The 19,665-nt window shown below is 41.1% G+C and overlaps 1 protein-coding gene across 2 annotated transcripts in view; it reads left to right on the top strand.

The window, feature by feature from the left end:
- Positions 1–19,665, top strand: part of ctnnd2a (catenin (cadherin-associated protein), delta 2a) — a 374,464-nt gene that overhangs the window by 325,728 nt on the left and 29,071 nt on the right. For both annotated transcript variants that reach the window (XM_078162769.1, XM_078162768.1), the window contains exon 20: positions 17,803–18,052. In XM_078162769.1, coding sequence (XP_078018895.1) covers positions 17,803–18,052 — 250 coding nt within the window. The remainder of the gene's footprint in view (positions 1–17,802; positions 18,053–19,665) is intronic.

Here is a 19,665-nt window from a genome sequence, read left to right as displayed (position 1 = left end):
AAAATTTAAAAAAAAAACAACAGTCCACATACTGACATGATTTAATCCAGTCTTCCATTTGACCTTTTTTGACGAGAACAGCTAACGTCTGCTCTGGAAATCATTAAAATGTTCGCTAATTGATTAAAAGCAATTGGTCAGTTTTTACCTTTTAGTCATTTATAGCCATTAGCTCCTCAAGCAGAGAAAGATAAAGAAGAGTTATGGAATGAGAGGTAGACACTGTAATGGATATGCGCTTCGTCGAGAGAAAGGCAGGCAAAACACACAGGATGATTGAATAATGTAATTACTTCCAAATTCACAGGGAAAATCAATTCAAATTTGTTTGGCATTTTCATTTGACTACACGCTTGACTTATTCAGCTGCAGGATAACATGGTTTAAGTCCTGCGTGTGATTAGCTCTCCCGGTGTTATTTCAGAGACTTAAGAGACAGACAATAAGACAGAGATAGAGTTATGGAGGCAGATTAAGATATGTAATAGAGAGAGATAATTAGGGGCATTGCAGATCATCATTTTCCCGTAGCAACCGCGGCTGGCACCATCAGGAAGGTGCTGGCAGACTGATTAAAAATAGAAACACCTGGGCAGGAAAACAGAGATCTTGAGGAAGATTGGTGTGGTTTTGACTGTTACGCAGTTAACATTATTATTATTAACTGTCTCAAGACACTAATAGGTTAATGTGACACTGGAGTATGATCCTCCAAAACCAGATGTATTAAAGCTTCCTTAAAGGAGACCTGTTTTGCTCTATTTTAGATTCATACTTGCATTTTGGGTTTCTACTTGAGCATATTTACATGCTTTAATGTTAAAAATACATTATTTTTGTCATACTGTCTGTGCTGGAACACATCTGTTCAACCTCTGTCTGAGATGCCCCATTTCAGTGCCTCTACCAAAAAGTCCAGTCTGCTCTGATTGCTTCTGACAAAGCGAATGACTTTAACAGAGTATAGGAGCTCTTTCTACCATGAAAAGTCACCAATAAAAGGCTTCTAAACCACAACTCAACATGTTACAGTGGAAATTTGATCTGAAACTGGGAAGAAAATGATCTAATTTGCAACCAAGATTACTTGTTTCCCTGATGTTAGCATGTTGCTACATGTAGCAGTGTACTTGCAGCGGGGGAATGCCTGCAGCGTAGCAGAGTGGCACTTTCTATCTTAGAAAAAAATCACCAGTGAAGGGGCCGTACACATGCCACGACTTTAACCGCCTGGAAAGTGCGAGGTCAGGTGCTAGGCGCTACTCTTGTGCCTTTTTTGTGCCAGCTTTCAGGAGCACGGCCGCAGGTTGGGTCTGAGGTTGCTAAGTGTCCTCAACAAGCACCGTATCACAGCCTGTTTACCTGAAATCCTGAGTGCAGGGCTGTTGTCTTTCCAGGCGCTGTTTTGTAAGTGTGTATTAGACCAAAAACATTGTCCTGGGACAGATGTAAAGCTCTGATAGCCCTGCACTAAAGTGATCAACCTATATATTTCCCACAGACTGATATTTACGGAAGACGGAAAATATCTGTCAGCTGTGATTGGTTGTCCCTCATCACATGACATGCATTGCGCGCTGCTGCGTTCCAAAAGTTTAACTCTGTTTATCCCAGGGTGCAGCCTTGCCCTGAAAAATAGGGACTTCGGAATGCGTGTGCACCGCAGCAGCGTGGCTGTGGCGTTTGAGCATGTCTGCTGCGCATCTACATTGAAAACAAAGAACATGGTACGCCCCTCAAAACTTTTAGACCAAAATCTTTAGAGCCAGACTATGATCCAAAATCAGCAAGAAATGAAATAACTTTGGCAACCAAGGCCACACGTTTCCCTAACATTAGCATGTAGCTACATGTAGCACTGTAGGCTGCGTATTGTAAACACTTGCAGTAGCGTACCTGGAGCAGATGACCATATAAAGAAATCCCTCATGAACTGACATCAGCTTGTCTCAAAAGTAGGTGAAAAAGTTGACAACAGAGTGTTTAGAATGGTCTGAAGCCTTAGGTTTTTCCTTACAGGGTTTACTTTCACATTCATTTAAAACATCTGACACTGTGACATTATAAACTGTATATGACTAAAATAAGGAAAGGTGTAGGTCCCCTGTAAGCCATTTCAGCATAAAGTGGCAGAAAGATTCTTGAACAGGCCAGTCGTTTATTATGTTCTTATGACCAGCATGTTGGCAAAGAAGCATCTGAATACTTTATATCAAGCACAGGGCAACATGTGTATCCCATACTATTCCTTGCATTAGAATATAAATATTTAATGACCCTGGGATGTTCCTCAAATTAATGAAAAAAGTTATCTAGATGTTTAGTTTCCTCAGCTACTCTTAATTTGTCTCTTTATCTTTTTGGCTAAAAAAAAGTTTTATATGAACTGACATTGTTGTGGTTTCACAGGCTTGTAAACAAAAATAATGAGGTAAAAGCAGCTGGAAAATGCATTGAGCTGCAGGGTTTGTTGTTGATTCCCAGTGGGACTGTCTTTACCAGCAGCCCTCCCAGGGATCCATTAGTTCAATATTAAAATTGCCTATTGCACCTAACAAGACAATAACGGTAACCTGGCTCTGTTTAGCCAGCTATCAAACATTATTTAGTTAAAACTGATCAATATCAGTGGAATAAACCATCAGTTCATGTTTAAAATCAGCTCGCACATCAACTTATGTTCCTCACAGTCGAGATAGCCAAATGGTCAATGAGCCAGAGAGCAACAGTCAGAGTTAATGACACACAATGTCACAGAAACACAGAAAGCCTCAGAGATGAAGAGGGGAAAATGGAGAGAGGAAGAGAAAAGTGAGAGGGATCAGGCAGGGTTGAGCTTTTGCTCTTGGCAAGCTGTGATTTGATACATGTCGACAGGAAAGAGGTAGATGCCAGGCACTCCTGAGAGACAAGCCCCATTTGGCCCATGTTCACAAGCTTTATTCACCACAGTGACTCTAACCTCTGAGTCAAAGACCTTTTCCTTTACACCATGCACTTGTGCAGAACAACAGTTTAACCTGGAGCGACAAAGCGATTTCATGCAGCAGTTTGGGGGTCTTTGTCAGATCAAAGTTCCGCCTAATTATAATATCATTTCGCATGGCTAATCTAGAGTAAATCACCTCTTCCTAAAAATGAAAATCTTTGTCACTTAAAAACTCGTGCGATAGTGTGTCATAAGCTGTTAGTGCCGGTAAGTTTGGCAGCAACAGCATGGGGGAACAGTAGTTTGCATGAGAGCTCAGCAGAGTGAGCGGAGATGAGAATCATCTTTCGCACACAATAACCTCGGAGTGTCAAATCCTCAGGAAAGCACTGTATGAGCGAGAAAGCAAGAGGGAGGGAGCAAGAGGCACAAGGCTGGAGAGGAAAAAAGGAAACAGCAGAGAGAGACAAAGTAAGGCTGAATAAGGGAAGATGAAACAGTGGAGGAAGAGAAAAGAGCATTGCAAGCTAAAGACGTATATGTACGCTTATAGCTCAATCCCTCTGTAATGTGATTTAGTGGCATATTGATGTCGCCAAGAATCATTCTTCTCATCTGTCAACGTTTTTGTCTTTCTCCTGATTTCACCTCCTTCATAGTTTTTGATTTGCATAATGCACTGTACGCCTGTGTAGCAATAAATGAGTCCCATTCACTGCTACACCGTCTGTCAGCGCAATTCTTCCCCATTTACTTACAGATGGTAATTTGACACACATGAATTGGGAACAGCACCAGAATGCCAAAAAGACACTGTTTCATTTTTATTTTTTTTTAGATACAGCAAGCATTTAACTAAAGGTTCCTTTAAACACACGCTGTGCTTGCAACCAAATCCAAACCAAAGTGAGTGTTTAATAAAAAAATTTTAAAAAAAAAGATTAATGCAAAAATTAGAAGAAAAAAAACAGTATTAATTTAAGACAGTAATGAATTGATTTCATGTTTTGTACAAAGTGACTGGCTCCAACTGCTAAATCTAATTGAGTTTCTGTATTCCACAGTAAGAGTTTAATTTAAATTCCAAAAATGAAATATAAAGTCCTACAGTATACCGAGGATTGCATTAAATACAGTATGTGATGCATAGTAATATGAAGTTGGATGAAACTTTTTGAGTTACACTTTTTAAAGACGTACTTTATTAAAGCATTTGGATTCAGGTTTATTGCTGGACCAAGCACATTCAGCACCCTGGGCAAGCCTCCCCTGGCGGCCCCCAACCCCACCCCCCAAAAATATATAGACCGAAAGAATGAGGTCGCAAATACAAGTGGTTGAAATGAGTTTTCTCCCTGGGGTGGCTGGGCCCAGCCCTAGAGACAGGATAAGGAGCTCGAACATCCGGAGGGAGCTCGGACTAGAGCCGCTGCTCCTTCATGTTGAAAGGCCAGTTCAGGTTGTTCGGGCATCTGATCAGGATGCCTTCTGGGTGTTCATGGCACGACCCACTGGTAGGAGGCCCTGGGGCAGACCCAGAACACACCGGAGAGATTACATATTTCATCTGGCCTGTGAACACCTTGGGGGACTGCAATATTTTAGCATTGTTTTACAGTGATATTTGTGATGTGCGCAGTAGGGGTGGGAATCGCCAGAGGACTCATGATACGATATTGTCATGATACTAGGGTCACAATACAATATTACTGTGATATGTTGTGATTTATTACCTTTTTTCAAACTGCAAATCATTGCCCTAAAGGAAAAGTTTGTCAACATCAGTTTCACCTCTTAAGAGTTAGTCTGTTCATCTAACTTCAGTCATTTCTATGGAAGGTAAATGGTTATGGACCTGCACTTGTAAAGCACCTTTCTGGTCATCTGACCACTCAAAGTGCCTTTTACACTAAGAGTCACATTCACACACTGGTGGCCGAGGCTATCATACAAGGCGCCACCTGCTACTCAGTTTTTAACACACTCACACACCAATGGAACAGCCATTGAGGGTAATTTGAGGTTCAGTATCTTGTTCAAGGATACTTCGACATGCAGACTGGAGGAGTCAGGGATTGAACTGTTTAGTGGACGACCCACTCTACCTCTGAGCCCACATGCAGCAAAATGTGATGCAAAGCAGACAGACTGAACAAAACACCATCATAAAACCTGTCAGAAATGCTACATACACCTGATAGACTGAACTGTGGGCAGATTTAACACCATCCATTAAGGTCATGAGCGAAATACTTCACATGCAGGTATCTCGCAAACAGAGTGGCAACACCCATGTTAGAAGCGTTGCCTGTTACATTCTTGTGCTGCCTTTTTCAGGAGATCTGTAATGTTTGCTACAGAGTGACTTGTGTACTGATCTAGTTTGGACAACATGAGACAGCAGTCATCAGTCCACTGTGAGATAATGTGTCGTTATAGTCACATATGAATCCACTGACCTTGAAGTCCAGGTGTCACAAGTAAATGCCACCCTTCCTGTTGTACTCAAAGGTTCCTCAACTTTATGATTCACTTCTCTGTGGAGCTTGGACCAACTTTAACAGCAGGGCGGAGTCACTACCTGGGTTCATGAGTTTTTAGCTTGTAACAAAAGCCTTCGTTTTCAGCAATGCTGTATGGACTCAGATCTTTTCACATGAAGTCGGTGATGGATAATTTCTTCGCTGGATGGTAGTTTTGTCAAGCTAAGTGTGTCCAGTGTTGGTTGGTGTTTCGGCAGAGCGGGTTTAGCATTAGCTTGGCCGTCGGTGGCTAGCACTGTCTCTGGATGGTGGCGTGTGAAGTGAGCCCTCATGTTTGTAGTATTCCTGGAGAATTTTATTCTCATGTGACACTGCTTGCAAACCACACCTGTCGTATCCAAGTCCTTCTTTCCTTCCGTGTTAAACAATCCAAAATATGTCCAGATGTTTGACGTAGACGGCGCACATCAGCACCATCTAGTGGACCAAAAAAGCAATGGATTTTATTATTCTAATACCAAATGTTGTATTAAAATGTGTTTTTGCAAAAATAAATAATGTATACAATAAAAGATTGGTGCTTGGTGTCCATGTATTGATACAATATTGCCACGCAAAATATCGTACTACTATGCTGTATCGTTTTTTTCCTCCACCCTCAGTGCACATACAGTCAAGAACTGCAGCAAATGTTTGAAAAGACATCAAGAAAATCTTACCAGTCACCTTCTAAATACCAGATTTGCTGGCTACCTTCCTGCGTTCGGACTACAGTAATTGACCTCCAACATCAAACAAGGCTCACCATGGATTACTTGAAAGTGGCTCAAGCCCACATCTTTCATGTGAGTCAGGGGGCGCTTGTTTGGGTGCACGCCCAAGTTTGATCAGAATGTTCTGTGATAGGTGAAGAAGTTCCTCAGTTCTGTTTGCAACAGATCAAATGAGGGAAAAAAACCCTCAGAGTTCTGCTAACACTTTTTTTTCTGATTGCTTACTGGTTGCAGAAGACACCCCTATATTTAACTTCATTTTGGCAGTGGTAACAGGATCAGTGCTGATTCTGAAATGGTGGATAATGAAGACTTTTCTTTGTGAAAACCAATTGTTAAAACCTCAAAGAGAGAAAATGACTTGTCCACTTATGTACATGTCTCATTTCATCTTCTCTTTTTTCCCTCTGTCACCCTTTCTCCTGTTTCTTTGTCCTCGTCTCTTGTCACACCACACCTGTTTTTGGCTTAAGCCTCCCCTCCCACTCTTCCCCTCCCCTCATTTTCACTTTATAATGTTGTCTTGTCAACAACCTGAATATCATTCCCCCCTTTTTCTCTTTTTCTTTCTTTTCAAACCTCCTCCTCCTCCTTTCATTTGTTCATCCCACACCCACCCCTCCCTCCCCGTCTCCTTCCCGTGTCGTTTCAGACGTGAGCTCATAACGCCCTATCTCGCAGTCTCTCGCTCTTTGTGTCTCGCGTTGATGACATCGGTGCTGGGGAGTGTTACTGTGGAAACCGGACTAGTGCGCCACAGGGATGTCACTAATTGCATGATTGCAAATGTGTGTGTAAGCGTGAGAGTGTGTGTCAGACACGCTGATGTGAAAAAAGCTGACCGGTTTTAAGCCTTTAATCTGAACATTTTATTCTCCCATACACACAAACACATATACACACACACACATTCATTGACAGGATGTACTCAGCTAAAATTGCATTACATGCTTATCCCACTTTGTGGATTCCTGGCCACACCAAATATTTATAGATCACCAGAGAATGTCCATTTTGTGTTTTCCTCACCCACGCCAATTTTTACATATTTTGCCATCCCTGCTGTCAACAGACTGCACCGTGGTGAGCTTAAACAACTTTGGAGGGATGGCTGGCCAAAAAACAAAAGGAATAGAGAGCGACCATGACCACTGACTCACACTTGGTTGACACACACTCCTCTGTCCCTGTTGCAGTGGTACTTTACGAAATTTCTGTGTCGCCTTCGGAATGAATCTCTCGTGTGTGTGCAGGTTTGGCATGTCTTTTATCAGCACACTTTGTTCTCCCTGGCATTCTCTGTCCTCTGCTCCACTGTGCCAGACTGGGGAGCACGACAGACAGAGAAATAGAAATAGAGAACAATAAAGAGGAATGGAGAGGGAAAGAAAGGGCTGTCAAATGATGAGATTTTTTTGGGTCTCACAGCTGTCCCTCCAGGATCTGATTTATGTGCTTGATCTCTGGAGGTGCACAGATACATACTTTTTCTTTTCTAAATGACTTTGACATTTTCAAAGTAACTGATTTTAATCAAGTAAAATGATGGAGAAGCTGTATAGTGTAGCTTAAGCTTACCATCATAACGGGAATTCTCTGTCACTATGATTGCATAGATAGAGGGTGCGTGTGTGCTTGTGTGTGTGTGTGTGTGTGTGTGTGTGTGTGTGTGTGTGTGTGCTTGTGTGTGGGTGTGCATCTATACATCTTCCCGAGCAGCATCTTCTGCATGTCAGTAGAATGTCTTTAATGAAGCCACAAGTTTCTCTCAGAGGGGGAAAAAAAAAATCCCCGCCTTGCCTCCCTCCCTCTCTCGCTATCTCTCCCTCCTCTGCAGTTTACACTGTAAACCTGTCACCCACAGACATCAAAGAGAGACACAGAGGGCGAGATATAACTGGTGTGAAAAGCACCAAACACAAGAAGGCAGAATATTTTTACGACGGGGGAAGCGACAGCATGCCGCTTTCCAATTTACCTCCATTTCTGACCTGTTTAAACCTGCTGTGTTTCATCTGTTTGTTCTCTCGTCTGCATTTCATTTTATTTGTTCATTTATATATTTATTTAATCGCAAGTTAAAAGGAATACACCTCGCACTGCTGCTGGGAAGCAGACAGTCTTTGGAGGTCATTCATATCTATTTTGGTTTGATGAGAATTTGAGGATGTTGATAATTGGTGACTGCGGGGTCTGTGCGTGTGTGTGTGTGTGTGTGTGTGTGTGTGTGTGTGTGTGTGTACAGTATGAAATTCATATTTTCACTTCTTTGTGGCTGCTTTCCAAATGAGCCAATAATCCAGAACTCATTAGAACGCTGTGTTTTTTGTGATTTGGATTATAGTAAGGGAAAAATAAGTGCAAATAAAATGCCCCTCCCTCCTCTCTTACTGACAGTATTGATGTTTTAGTGTATCTTTAGGGTGTCTTTCTCAACATAATTCTGGTGTATGGACTTATACTTGTTTGAACTCCAGAGGCTGACATCTAAGGCCCATAACTTGTCAAAGACGTAATATTCTCACATAACAGAAACCAACACCCTGTTGCTTTGAATCTGGCGCCCCCTGTCGAAGATGTCATGTACTGCTGATTAAATTACTCCCCGGGAAACTCACACAAAGACACTGAAACACAAGTTTTGACACCAAACTTTAAAAGCAGCTACAGCACCTCATAATTATACCCCAGTTAAAATTCAGCTGGTGTCAAATCCACTCATTCAGGCAACACTTTAACTGAGTGCTTCCCCTGTTAAGAGAAAGATTGTTTACACACATGATATTTATCTGAATGGTCTAAAAGTGGTCAGATTAGTTCATTAGGACAGCAGTTGCTCTTAGTTTTTTATCTCAAAACTCAAAAGAGATTTCACAGCTGCAGGCTAAACTACCTAATAAGGCTGCAGTCAAGAGGAAGAACTTAAAGTCCAAGACCAGGTCTAGTGGTGTTCGAGACAAAGCCAAGTCCAAGACAGTCAAGACCAAAAGAAGACCAAGTCCAGAGCAAATTGCGTCCTCTTCAAGACCATAACAGGCAATATCTTGTCAATTCCCTCATCGTTCTGGTTCCTTTACCATACTCTGTATCGGTTCTTTTTCAGTACTAAATGATTTCTTATAAAATCAGAACAGCATTAGAATTTATTTGTAATTTAAATATAGCTAAATGATACTTCTGGAGCAGCAACAGGTATGTTTACTGCGGTATATAAACTAGGACTGGGCAATATATCGCCATTGTATCAATACTGTGAGATGAAACTAGATATCGGCTCAGATTTTGGATATTGAAATATCATAAGTGTCATTTCTATCTGGTTTTAAAGGCGACATTATAGTAAAGTGATACGTTTTTCTGAACTTACCAGACTGTTCTAGCTGCTCTATTATTTGTATCTACCCACTTAGTCATTATCTCCAAATTAATGATGATTTTGTTTTTTAATATAGTGTAAATGTTTTGTGAAAGCATCTCTAGTCAACCCTACAATATCGTCCATATTCCCCAGCCTTAATATGAACTGAATAGTATCTCTCTAGAAACAAATCTAAGATGTCATTCAAATAAAAGTAGTATTTCTGAAGTCATGTATACTGAGTGAAGATGAGACAGAATGAAGAGAAGATCAGTCAGTCATCCTGTCCTTTGTTCTCCTCCCTCTGCTGATGTGATTCACAGCCTGCAGGTACTGCATGCAGAGAGAGGAGGGGCTGATTTATCTCAGCCTGCAGCTATGTTTACAAGAATTTGCCAGATTATTAAGATACACCGCAAACTAAGTTGAACAGTTAGACCACAGACATGTACATGGATTACGTGTTACGTGCTGATCTTAGGTGAAACGCAACAGCAGTGGATGAGAAACTGCGGACAGTGCCAAATAAAATAACCATTTTTGTCCATGTTTACGTGTTTATGTCTTGAGAAAGTATTGACTTTCTCGTTGAGGTTTTATTGCACTTAAAATAAGCGTAGTTGGAGGAGTTCAGTCTCAACACAGAGAGCAGAGGAGATGCTGCAGCCTGTTAATAAGTACAACTGATCCTGGATCAGCAGCCAGGAACAACTTGACCAGTTCTCAACAGCTGAACCCAAGACCAAAATAATTAGTAGACACGAAAACAAGACCAAGACAAGAGCAAGACATCAAAAAAGTAATTTCGAAATCGAGACCGAACTCGAGTCGGCCTACTACAGCCCTCTACCCAATGTTTTCTTTTACTACAATGGTTAATGGCTTTTATTTGTCCAAGAACTTACTCATTGAACCCAGAAAGGCTTTATAAACATAACACATCCAGAAGCTTTTGGTACCAGTAAGAGTACAACAGCCTACCTCAGGGACCTCAACCCAGTCACTGATAACTGTGTATTAACCATCCTTTATTCTCAGACAGTTGGACGCCACAACCAATCAAGCAGTTTCATCTTTCCCCACATCTCCCTGAGACAATTACCTCCAATTTTACTTCAATAACACTCTCCCTTCTCCATCAGTAAACAATCAAATCACTCCATTGTTGAGGGTAATTGGATCTCTTTAAATCAAATCAGCCATTATGGCCCTGATGAAGCACGCCCTGCTCAGCGGGAGTTAGCGACACATGAGGGGATGCAGCACAGGAATACATTACCAGCTCTGCCTCCCAGGTGAAGATGGCTATATTGGAGGAGTTGTGTAATACAGGTTTATTAGACTGTGCAGTGATCAGCAAAGGGCTTGTTTCTCTCCTTGAGGACATGTTCCAGGTGTAGCTCACATTTCAGTGACAGAGAGAGAGGAGAGAAGATTGCACTCCAGCATGTAGAGGTGGTGTCTGTGTCACAGTAGGACTTTAAAGGACTCACCACCCGCTCGTATAAAATCAATTTTAATTTGCTCCTCAGCCCTTTTATTTCTTTCCTTCCTGCGTGACTACCCATGATCACTGTGAGCTTACAGGAATATTTCTTATGTGAGGTTACTGGCTATAGTATGCTGATTGATTATGCTATTTATACAGCTGTGCTCATTCTAACACTTTCAGATTAGTCATTTGTCAACTAAATACCTTAAACTTCAATGTGGCCTTGAGAGATAAATTGTATATTTAGTAGTAATTAAAACAAAAAATGTCCTCAGCAGGGTATAAGAACATCAAAAGACTTTTAGCTTTTAAGATGTGTTGAATTTTGCATTGGCGTTAGGAAAGTGCAGCAACTCCCTCTCGTTTATATTAATCTATAATTTATCAATGCGCCTCTTGCAGGCTCTGGGTATCATCGTGTCTAGATGTAGGAAAGAGGCCAGATTTTATTTGACTCGTGGTGTCTGAGCACAGCTTTGCTTTACTTTAGTCGTTGCTATTTATTTCTGTATGTAGTCTTAATATCTGTTCTGTGATAAAACTCTCAAATCCCCAAGAGACAAAAAATGACATTGCGAAGTTGAGATTTTTAAATAAAATCTCAAGTGTCTTACAAAGAAATCTCACATCAAAACAAAGAAATATTCCCAAAAACAAAACAAACAATCCAAAACCTGAAGCAAGACAACCAGGAAGCCAGATAATGAGCAATGTGTATGTTCAGGTGAGATGTGTATTGGTGCGCATGCATTGCTGTATGTTTGTGTATTGTCAAGGTGAGATGTGTGTGATAGGCTTCCAGACATGTTTTCTCAGTGGTTATCAGGAGACAGCGTCTTCCTCTAACAAGGTGGGTTATTAAGAGTGTTGGAAATAACAAGGGCCTCTCTGTTTGATTCTTCAGCTATAAAGGTGTTTCATATTTCATTCTTCACAGCATACTCTAACATATATAGACTAAATTTTCTCTTTCTTTACTCGGTTTCTCTATCCTTCAGTCATTCCCCGTTTGTCGTCTTCCTCTCTCCTCGTTCTCAAACAGAGGCGACTACTATGCTGTTTTGTCACACATAGGCTCCACCCTTTACTGGACTCTATGGGTGATACGTTTCTCTAATCACGAGTATGCATCCGGCCACTGAAATTTGCATAAACATAGCTGGCCAATCAGGACGTGCCTACCCAAATCCATATGAACCTCACAGTATATAAGGCAGTACCACATCTCTGGCCATCATCCTTTTCCTCTACAGCAGTGTCGATTTCCCCACTGGTCATGATCAGTATGGCAGGCTCCACCCACTGTGCCAACAGAGTCTTGTAGAGGGCATAGCCTGTGTGAGATAGAGTACACATTACAAGATTGTGACCCTAGTTCTATTAGCACAGGCATTGTCCTCTGCCTAGGGGCTCTGCTGCTTGCTGAAGAGTGTGTGAGATGGCAGACAGCGTTGTGGTACTAACTGTGGGACCCACGCATATTCAAGTAGGCACATACAGATTAGCCATCTCCATTTATGCAGATTTGGCCCAATGCGTGCTCTTGATTGGAGGAGAGTATTACCCATAGAGTACAGTAGAGGGCTCCGACTGTGCTAATAAAACAAGGGTTATAATATTGGAACCTTTGTTTGTGGTAATCAAACTAGGGTTACATTATCATAACCTTTGTGCTAATATAACTAAGGTTACAATATCGTAACCTTTGTGCTTGTAGAACTAGGGTTACAATATCCTTATCTTTGTTTGTGCTAATAGAACTAGGGTTACATTATCATAACCTTTGTGCTAATACAACAAAGGTTACAATATCATAACCTTTGTGCTCATAGAACTAGGGTTACAATATTGTAACCTTTGTTTGAGCTAATAGAACTAACATTACAATATTGTAACCTTAGTTTGTGCTAATAGAACAAGGGTTACAATATCATAAGCTGTGTTTGTGCTGATAGAACTAGGGTTACAATATTGTAACCTTAGTTTGTACTAGTAGAGCTTGGGTTCCAATATTGTTACCTTGGGTTGTACTAATAGAACTAGGGTTACAACATCATAACCTTAGTTTATGCGAATAGAACTAGGGTTACAATATCGTAACCTTCGTTTCCCCTCTCCTTCCTAGCCCCTCTTCCTCTCTCTCCTTCTAAATCATCTTCTCTGTTATGCAGCCCTTTGGGATTAATGTGATGACATTGCAGAGACTGATAGGGATATGCATGCACACACCTGTGTGTATACTTACACACATACACACACACACACAGGCAAGCATATTTTAGGGATATGCTGACAGCAGTTTATCAGAGCTTCTGTCTGTAAGCAGAAAATACTTAGACAAACAAGAACGCGCAGATATGCCTCTAATAGTTGTAACGTCTCTGTGAATACTCTTCACCTTACTTTTTGTTATTATTTAATTCCCTATAGTCAGTCAGTCAGTTGATTGTCATTCACGCGGTAGATTATCTGGCAGTCGGTCAGTAAATTAGTCAGTTGGTAAATAAGCCATGCAGCAGGTCGGTAAATAATTCAGTCACTCACTCAAGAATTAGTTAGATCATTAAATCAAGACAGAAAGTAAATGAATCAGTCAGTCATCAGCCTGTAAATCAGTCAGGAAATTCTGAGTCAAGTCAGTCAAATAATGAGTCTCCCTCTTAGGATGCAGCTTAATTTTGTCCTTGCAGCCAAAAGACAATGACCGCTGAACCTCTCTTCAGCCTGCCAGCCTGAGATAACACTTGAACAATTAACTCACGACTCCATCCTTACAGACAGAGTTTGCATGTGCGTGTGTTATAATATGTGATTGAGCATGTGTGTATGAGCTTGCATATGTGTGTTGAAGCCTCCATATGTCTTCATGAGTGTGTTTTGGAAATTCAGAAGTCAGTAGCAACGTTTGTGGTACAAGGGCACATATATATTTACTCCATATAGGTTGATAGTGTCACCTGATTTTCCTGCTCTGTGTTGCATTGCTGTTCTCAACCCGGGTTAACTGGACTTATCAGAGGTAATATGAGCGAGGGATTCACCACCAATCCTGTAAGGGCTCCTTGGATATCACTGTAATGGATTGGTATGGGAAAAACAATGTTCAGCGTTATGATGTGGGAATGTTTTTGAAAAACAGTAAGAAAAGAGTGAATAAAGAAAAGGTGGAGGAAGGGGAGATTTTAGGCTCAGCTTTTTGTTCTGATTGCATTTTTCGAGCGAGGGTACGAGCCTGTACTCCACAAGAATGTTGTGCTCCTACTTTTATTTTTCACTCGACTTAATAAATTCAAAGTAGCACCATGGGCTGCAGAAGATTACACCTCTGATGCAGAGCGGCAGTTAGATAGGCATTGGGTAGTTTCGTAGTGTTGCTGTGAAAAGTGAGTTGTTTCGATGCATTATCTCAAAAACTCGGTGAAATCCAAAGCTATTTTGTGTTTATTGCAAATTGAGTATTTTGGCCTCAGTTTTCCCCGCTGCCAGAGAGGATGTAATGGTCCGCTTGATGATGATGCGACAGAGGATTCAACACAAACAGTAGCGCTTCCGGTTTTATCTGTGGAGGAGTTGCGTTCGTAAAATTTCGAAGGAGACAGTGACTCACACTGAGCAGCTCTTCAGTGTTGTGTGCACACACACAAACTGGCATGAACTCACATAGTTTTTAGTCTTGTCATACCCAGCGACATGTCACAGAGAGGGTAGACTGATTCATTCATGTGGAGATGCTCAGTTGATTGAAGTGTACCTTTTAATGGCATCAGGGTAAGAGGGCTTGTCCTAGTAGTTCTGTTGAGTGGATTTGTGTTAAAAGAATAACCGCATTTTAGCCATGTTTCATTATTCGACAATCCCCTCTGCATCCAAATTGGCGGTTCTTTATCTGGAATGTGACCTCTGGGTTTCCTCCCAGGGGCTCGAGATGATTCAAGTGTAATTGACAGGTTTTATGATGGTCGAGGCATTTCTTACCTCTTGACTGCCGCTCATGTTTGATGAATCTCAACACACCACCTCAGCCAGCGCAATCTCCTTTCTTCTCCTCTCTTCAGTTCCTCTTCTGTCTTCAATTCTTCCACTCATCATCACCTATTTGCTCTGATCTCTCCTTTATAGGCCCCTCTCCTCAGTCATCTTCATATCCGGTGATCTCACTCTCATGGGAAACTCTCTTGTGGGAGTTTCAGAGTGGTTGGCTCAGAAACACTTCAGGAAATAACAGTCAATTATTTCCTGGTTACAGCACATATGTGCCAGCAAATTTGACAATAAACAGTGTCATCCTTGTAACTTTTAAGAGTAAAATAATTGTCTAATCATAAACAAGTGTCAACTGATAGGAACTGATATGATTTTACAGATATCGGTGCCATTATCAATTCTGCTTGTTGGTCTGATTTGCTGTCCCTTTTGAATTCCTGATCAATTTTCTCTGTGGGAAAAAAATAGGCCTACAATATTTGAACATTTATACAGCATTCACTTTCATCTAGATTTTATTTGTCAAAGAAAAGATCTGCTAAACCTGCCTGTGTGGCAGTAATGTTGTTATAACATAGGATGTTTAATCTCAGTAACAGATGTGCTGCTCGGTTGAGAGTGTCAAATTAGCCTGTTCTCATGCACTGTTCACACATGTACTTAAAAAATGTAATGCATCACAATTTGTACCATACGTTCACATAATCATGAGCCAGTAATTTGTATGTAACCCATGTAATTTGGAAGGCTAAGATCACCCTGTGCACAGTTTCTTTTCCTAAACCTAACTTACATAACTTAGGTTAACAAGGTAACGTCATTCGTAGGGCGCTTCTTTGTTAGAAATTATATAAACCAATGTACGAGGATATGTTGTTTGAATACATGGCATTCCTGGGATTTTAAAGAGATGATTCAGCATATTGCTGGTATGTCCACTTTTATTTGAAATGTTCATTTCACAGACATTCCAAGCAGCACTGTTGTCATCTTTCTTAGGTAAATTAAGTCACAAACCATTTCTTCCTCTCTGCCATGACTTCTTCCTGTTGCAAGCTTTCAGCAGTGTACACTCATGAGTTTGACATTCTTGTTTTGCTTTCATTCACTCATTGTCTGTAACCACTTATTATGTTAGGGGTCGCGGGGGGGCTGGAGCCTATCCCAGCCGACATTGGGTGAGAGGCGGGGTACACCCTGGACAGGTCACCAGACTATCACAGGGCTGACACATAGAGACAGACAACCATTCATGCTCACATTCACACCTACGGACAATTTAGAGTCACCATTTGACCTAGCCTGCATGTTTCGGACTGTGGGAGGAAGCTGGGGTACCTGGAGAAAACCCACGCTGACACAGGGACAACATGCAAACTCTGCTCCCCAGGGTTCAAACCCCCCACCCCAGGTTTGAACCAGGAACTCATTGCCGTGAGGCAACAATGTCAGAAAAACATGGCAGCATCGAAAAAAGGAATTGATAAGCTCGGAGGATTCGGTTCTCTATTCCCATCCCTTCAACTGTTGGCATATACAGTATGCTAACAAACTACTCTCATCTAAACTAGCACATTCTGCACTTGGTATTAATTGGTCTTGTCTTAACCTTGTTTGATCGAACTAAGACAGCCATGATAGATTACCTTACTGTGTGGCTCAGCTCAGAGTACATGTAGGCAGTTTTGTCCTCAACTTACGTCATTGCCTCTTTGAAATCCATACTCACATCACTTTGTCTTGAAAGTCCCCTTCACTCCAAATGTTATTGCTTCCATCTGCTCCAGCCTCTCACCAGCTTCCTATCTGACAGCATCTCCTGCACCTCTTAATCACTCTCCCTCTCTCTGTTGCTTCGATCTCTCCAACAACCCATTCTTTGAATGTCAATTTTTTTTTTTTTCATTTTCTTCATATGCCAGCCTTTTCACCAAAATACCACGAGTCGCCCTGTTTATTGGATTCTCAGCATGGCTGCATTAGTGTGAGTGCGTCAAAGGATTTGCAGTGTGCCCCCTCAAACTAAAGATTTATGGAGTTATCCAAAGCACTCACTAGCTGGGCGAGATGTTTTCTTTAAAAAATAGAAAAAGGGCAATTTTACTTTTTTGTCACAGAGGCTTTGTAGTGTCTGTTAAGTACAGTATGTTGTTCAGGTAGTTGTCTGAATTTGTACTGTAGCAGTCATCCATAACCACACTCAACATACTGTAAATGCTTCAAAAAAAGGGAAATCCAAGGCACTCTTCTTTAAATGTATAGAAAGCCTTTATTTAAAAAATGGCTGTTTCATTTAGAAAAGGTTAAAACATGATGAAAGTGGGTTATAGCCCACGCGTTTCAGCACAAAAGTTTGCTTTTTTTTTTTTTTTTTTTCGCTTTTGTGCCGAAACGTGTGGGCTATAACCCACTTTCATCATGTTTTAACCTTTTCTAAATGAAACAGCCATTTTTTAAATAAAGGCTTTCTATACATTTAAAGAAGAGTGCCTTGGATTTCCCTTTTTTTTTTAACGTCAACATTCCCACCAAAGAGCACCTTCGTCACATGATTAGATGAACCTTCTGAGCACTCTGGACATTCTTTTTGACTGAGATACTGTAAATGCTTGTCTAAAATCATCCTCTCTGCATGGCTATATGACCTATCATAGAAAATATAAACCCTCACCTCCATGCATAGTTTTTCACTGGAATCATAAATGGTGAGAGGATGCGCAGAGAATAAAATCTGACCAGTGTTTCTTTTTCCCCTTTTCCATCCTTTTCTCCACACACACTAGGTAAATATGCCATGAGAGATTTGATCCATCGGTTACCAGGCAGTAGCAGCAGCAGCAACAATAACGCCACCAGCAGTGGGACCTCCGGGACCACAGGCCCTGCCAGCAAGGCCATGTCAGATGATACGGTAACTGCCATCTGCTGCGCACTGCACGAAGTCATCACCAAGAACATGGAGAACGCCAAAGCCCTGCGTGATGCTGGCGGCATAGAAAAACTCATCGGTATCGCCCGCAGCAAAGGAGACAAGTGAGTAGTTCAGAAGCCAGAGGACAGATTTGGGTTGTTTCTATCTTCACCAGCATAATGGCAGTTTTTTGTTAAATAAAGTTAAAGAAAGTCAAGACATATTTTGATGATAAAGACACCAGCCTGGTCTCACAGAAATACATGCAGTGATCATGAAAGTCTGCATTGGAGAGGTTGTGGGTAGTAGTTGGGTCAAACAAGCAAACACAGGACTTTGAGACTTGTGATGTACTTCCATCCCATACCTAACAAACATACCTATTTTAAGTGATACCATAATTTACTTGTCAGTTTCTTAAAATAAGGAGCCAGTCCAAACGTACATATACTGTATATGAGCACTTGTGTTGCAAATCTGGGAGCTCTCTGGCTGACCTGAAAAGCTGCCATTTGTCTTTACATGACTTGTAGGAATAACATCAATGAGAATACAATGTGGGCTTCATTTCTGGTCATAGCACCTGAAGCATGGTCCCTTGTTTGATGGTGGATGAATGGGAAGCGTCACTTTTGTCACTGGGGTACAACAGCCAGTAATGGGAGTTGATGTGGACAGCAGCAGCAGTCTGCAAATCTGGTCTTTCCCAAGTCATGCCTTATACTAGTCCAAGTAAAGCCAGACATTATTAAATCAGCATTTTCTTGGCATTTCTTGGCACGTATACATCTCAGCTAAGTAGAAGCTATCTGACATTACCCACACAGAGAACAATGTAACCTTTAGTGGTGTTACTGATCTGCCCAAACATAAACACTATATATACAGTATATGTACTCTGTTATACAGGTTTGTGTAGATTTCCATGACTTTTCCAAACCTTTCTGGGGTTGTTTATTTTTCTGAAACTTCTCCAGGCCTGGGAATTGCTATTTTCAAATTCCATTACCATACAAACATAACTTCACTAAACCTACCAAATAGTTTCAGCGTCTAAACTTATCGAAAGTGCAACCATACCACCACGCTATTTTAGTACAGTTACAACTGGTCCAGCCACGCGGTCCAGATTCGTCCTCAGTCATTAGTTCAAGGTCCACACAGTTTAACATATTCAGCATCATACTTGTGTTTGGCCATGTCCTTGAGCTAGTATGCTGTCTCTCTCAAGTAGCTGTCCATTAGTCATTCACTCTACAACAGAAAACAGCACTTCAAAATAAAAGCTCTGTGTCAGAAATTCACCGTACTTCAAAATTAAGTGTTTTTACACACTTGACATGTTCGTGAATCACTTGCGATCCATTCAGAATGGACCCGCGACCCATTTTTGGACCGCGACCCATCAGTTGGGAACCACATCACATGCAACCAACACATAATGCAGTGTTAAGAGGTCTTGGCCATTTCATATATTTCTACGAGATCAGGTTGCAAGAGGTAGGCTATGCCAGCATCATTACATTAAATGGGGAAAAAATGGTTTGACAGAAATATCTTTTGCTCACCATTAATACTGCATGTTATGGTAGATTCCTTTACAAAAAATCCCCTTACTATCAGTGGCTGTATTCATGAGTTGTCCCACTGAGAATAAAATCTGCAGTAGTTAGCATGTTACTGATCTACAGTAGCATCTGAGAGTTCATCTCTAAGTTCACTTAATATCTACTTA

The sequence above is a fragment of the Epinephelus lanceolatus genome, chromosome 20, assembly GCF_041903045.1.
Source record: "Epinephelus lanceolatus isolate andai-2023 chromosome 20, ASM4190304v1, whole genome shotgun sequence".
Taxonomy (NCBI): Eukaryota; Metazoa; Chordata; class Actinopteri; order Perciformes; family Serranidae; genus Epinephelus; species Epinephelus lanceolatus.
The sequence above is the reverse complement of the archived record's forward strand: the minus strand, read 5'-3'. Positions and strand labels throughout refer to the sequence as shown.